This window comes from Galeopterus variegatus, unplaced genomic scaffold, assembly GCF_000696425.1.
Source record: "Galeopterus variegatus unplaced genomic scaffold, G_variegatus-3.0.2 Scaffold3446, whole genome shotgun sequence".
NCBI lineage: Eukaryota > Metazoa > Chordata > Mammalia > Dermoptera > Cynocephalidae > Galeopterus > Galeopterus variegatus.
The window spans coordinates 200,842-204,531 of record NW_007729557.1 but is presented as its reverse complement, the minus strand read 5'-3'; the positions used below and the strand labels follow the sequence as shown (position 1 = coordinate 204,531).

Sequence of the window (3,690 nt, the reverse complement as noted above, 5' to 3'; positions counted from 1 at the left end):
CTGAAGCCAGTCCATGCCATCCCTCCCTCCTGGCTTCCTGCCTGCCTTTCCTATCGCCCACCCTCTATGAATCACTCTCCACATCCGCCACATTTCTTGAATGCCCCCCACTGCCCAGCCCCTCCTCAGGCAGGGGAGACAGAAAGCAGGAGCATGGACCACTCACAAGAGGTGCTGACGAGGCTCCAAAGAGAGGGCACATGGAGAAGAATTCTCCTTTTGTACCAATAGGAAGTTTATTTTTGTTATCATTATTTAGTAAACATGGTCACAGTAGAAAATTTGGCAAGTACAGAAAAGGATACAGAATAAAGGTCACTCATGATTCCATGGCCCAGACAGCCAAGCTGACATTTCAGAGGCTTCCCATCTTGGCTCTTATTGCCACGCTGGCTGGTGTGCAGGCAGGGATACCCGAGGAGACAGGACACTCGACCAAGGACAATAAAGAGCTGTCACTCTTCCAGGGTAAGCGTCTGTTTTATTCAGATCGGGCTGACGCAGAGGCTTCAGGCAGCCTGTTTTGCAGGAGATTTAGCACCTGAGTGTCTCCAGGCCCCACCCTCCCCACAACCTGCCCCTGCAGAGGGAGCATCAGAACTCATCCTTTAGGTCAAAATGGGGCTGGTCTTCAGGCTTGAAGTCCAGGTTGGGGCTGCCATCCTCGTTGAGAATTCTCCGGGCTGTGTAGCCGACGATGGGATATTTGGCTTTGTATACTTTGGTGAAGACATCATCCAGGGACTCCAGCTCCTTGGCCGTGAGACCCGTCTTGGGGAGAAAAGCCCAAGAAACAAGCACAAGGGATGGAGACAGGTGAATTGGGTTCTACACTGGACTTTCTCTGTTCCTACCTTGCCTTCCCCACACCCCTAATGCAAGAGAAAAAATATGTCAACAAATCAAATAGTAGACAATTGGCCTTTTCAGAGACAACCCTGTGCTTGTATGGAGGGTGGACTATGACATGGGTTGGTGGGGGAAGAAATGGCTTCATCATTTTTTGCTGTTTGACTGATGTAGGAATTAAAAGTCTCCAGACGACACCCATCCTGGGGTGGGGGTGGGGTGTGCTGTGCATCCCCTCCTCCTTCCTGATGAACGTTACCTACCGCTCTCTATACTCCTCCCACTATAAATTTAACTTTCCCCTTTCTTAATTTCTTAATTTGTTTCTGTAATGTTGTAGGCTTAAGAGTCTGACTCAGCTCAATTTATCTCAATGTCAATTTGATGTTGAGCACAATTGGAGTGAATGCCAGCCTTGCTGCTGGGATTACTTAGACCCTGAATAGTTTGTTTTATACGCTATTTCTCCTTCACAGAAATATAAGCATAGAGGGAGACCTTGCTTTCCAACCCAGTCCTTCTACTAAGCTACCAAGTGTGGCCTGGGGAGCAGGTCCCACAGACTAATAACAAACCTGTAAAGGGCTGGGGGGTGGTGGGTGTAGACCATAAGGGGGATTAGGCTGCCAAGGTAGGATGGGGCCAAACTGTGAAGACCACTGAGTTGGAACACAAGTTCACAAGAGTCTGGATTTGACTCTAGGCAATGGGGAGCCATGGAAGGTTTCTGAGTAGGAGTGTCACAGTAAGATAATCTTTCAAAAAAAATGGTTGGCCAACAAACCAAGTGGACTGGAGGGTAAGTAGGCTAGTTAGGAAGCTTGGCTATGGACCAAAGGTTTTTTAAAAAAAAAAACCATGGCCGAGGAGGCAGGGCATTTTGACAAAAGCTCATTATCTGGCTCACAGTGTCATGGGTGAGGTCTGCAGGATCCAGGGACATCTTGGCCACCCCTCTGGTGGAGTCCTTCCCAGTCAAGGCATTGTATGGGGCTCCTCGTCCATAAAACTCTGTGGTGGGGGAAAGGAAGAGGACATGAGTGTGGTGTGCATGTGGAGCAGTCAGGGGCTGCCCACGGGTGCTCCACAGGCCCCACCCAACTCTAAGCAAGGCTCCAGGCCCAAGGAGCAGCAGAGCAATGAAGGTGTCAAGTCCAGTAACCCACCCCCAGCCATCAGGTTGGATTCCATTAATTCAAGATATAGACTAAGTCACGCATGAGGGCTGATTTTTAGAAAATATCGAATGAAAATAATCTTTTACAAATATTAAAAATGAAACAAGAAGGGCCGGCCTGTGGCTCACTTGGTAGAGTGCGGTGCTGATAACACCAAGGCCATGGGTTCGGATCCCTATATAGGGATGGCCAGTTGGCTCACTTGGGAGAGCGTGGTGCTGACAACACCAAGTCAAGGGTTAAGATCCCCTACTGGTCATCTTTACCAAAAAAAAAAAAAAGAAAGAAACAAGAAAAAATACTTTGTCTTCTTAAGTGTTGGTGGAAGTCAAGTCTATTTCCCTCCAGCAGTGTTTGGTATCAAATAAGAGATGAACCATTATAAAACTACCTCCGTGATATCATTTGTAGTTATAATTAGAGAAACCATTAAATGGCATTAAAATGTTCTGTATAATATTCTAGAATGCCAGCTCTTAATATAATATTCCAGAATCCTAAAGAATACTTTTCTCCTTGCTTCAACTATGTTAAATCATCAAGTTTGAATTTGATTCTACAAGCAATGGGGAGCCATGGAAGGCTCCGGAGTAGGAGCAGGGTGGCATTAGTAGGAAAAAAAAAATTGTTGAAGTAAAAACACTTGACAAGATGAACTCAAACTGGTCATTTAAGATATAAGGAAAATGGGCCGGCCCGTGGCTCACTCGGGAGAGTGCGGTGCTGATAACACCAAGGCCCCGGGTTCGGATCCCACATAGGGATGGCCGGTTCGCTCACTGGCTGAGCGTGGTGCTGACAACACCAAGTCAAGGGTTAAGATCCCCTTACCGGTTATCTTTAAAAAAAAAAAAAATAGCATGAAGACAGATTCAGACAAATCCAGAAAGAGCCAATGTTATGGGGGGAAAAGACAGGGATGAGACTGTCTCAAATTAGAAGAGACAAAGAGAACGAATCACATTCAACTTTTGAATCTTGATTAGATGCTGGTNTGACAACACCAAGTCAAGGGTTAAGATCCCCTTACCGGTTATCTTTAAAAAAAAAAAAAATATATATATATATATATATAAGGAAAAGGACAGGCCCAACATTCCCTCCCTTTCCTCACACCTCCAGGTGCCTGCTCTGGCTTCCAAGCTCCCCAGAAATAACGATTCAAAATGCCAAGTCACTTACCCTTTCCGGAAGTGACATCAAACACCACTCCTTTCACTGCCAAGTAGATGGGCTGATCTTCCTAGAAAGCAGGGGAGAAGCTGTGAAGAGAAGGCAGAGAGCACAGCCCTTCCAGCGTGAGTTAGTAAACTCTCCTCCCCTCATGAGCTGTGCAAAGAGCAGCAGGTAAAGCCACAAAGCAACCTTGCAAAAAGCCTGGACCTCAGCAATTGTGCCGCCGATCTGGGCAATGGCATGCCCACTCATAAAACTTGGAGAAGTCATAAAGTATCACGACAAGAGCATAGTCATCCCCTCCTTTATTTAAAAAAATCAAGAAATGAAGAATATTAAATGATGAATTATTTAAAACAGTCCAAATTTCCTTTCATCTTCATCAATGGACACACATAGATGTAACTAGTATAAATGATCTATTTCGGGCCGGCCTGTGGCTCACTCGGGAGAGCGTGGTGCTGATAACACCAAGTCAAGGGTTAAG

At 46.1% G+C, this 3,690-nt stretch overlaps 1 protein-coding gene across 1 annotated transcript; it reads right to left on the bottom strand.

The window, feature by feature from the left end:
* Positions 1-211: 211 nt before the first annotated feature.
* On the bottom strand, positions 212-3,473 carry NENF (neudesin neurotrophic factor). The gene is made up of 4 exons (XM_008585082.1): positions 3,393-3,473; positions 3,210-3,270; positions 1,757-1,860; positions 212-771 (listed from the first exon to the last, which is right to left on the bottom strand). The coding sequence occupies exons 1-4, from the start codon at positions 3,471-3,473 to the stop codon at positions 595-597; spliced, it is 423 nt and encodes a 140-aa protein (XP_008583304.1). The 3' UTR covers positions 212-594.
* Positions 3,474-3,690: the final 217 nt, after the last annotated feature.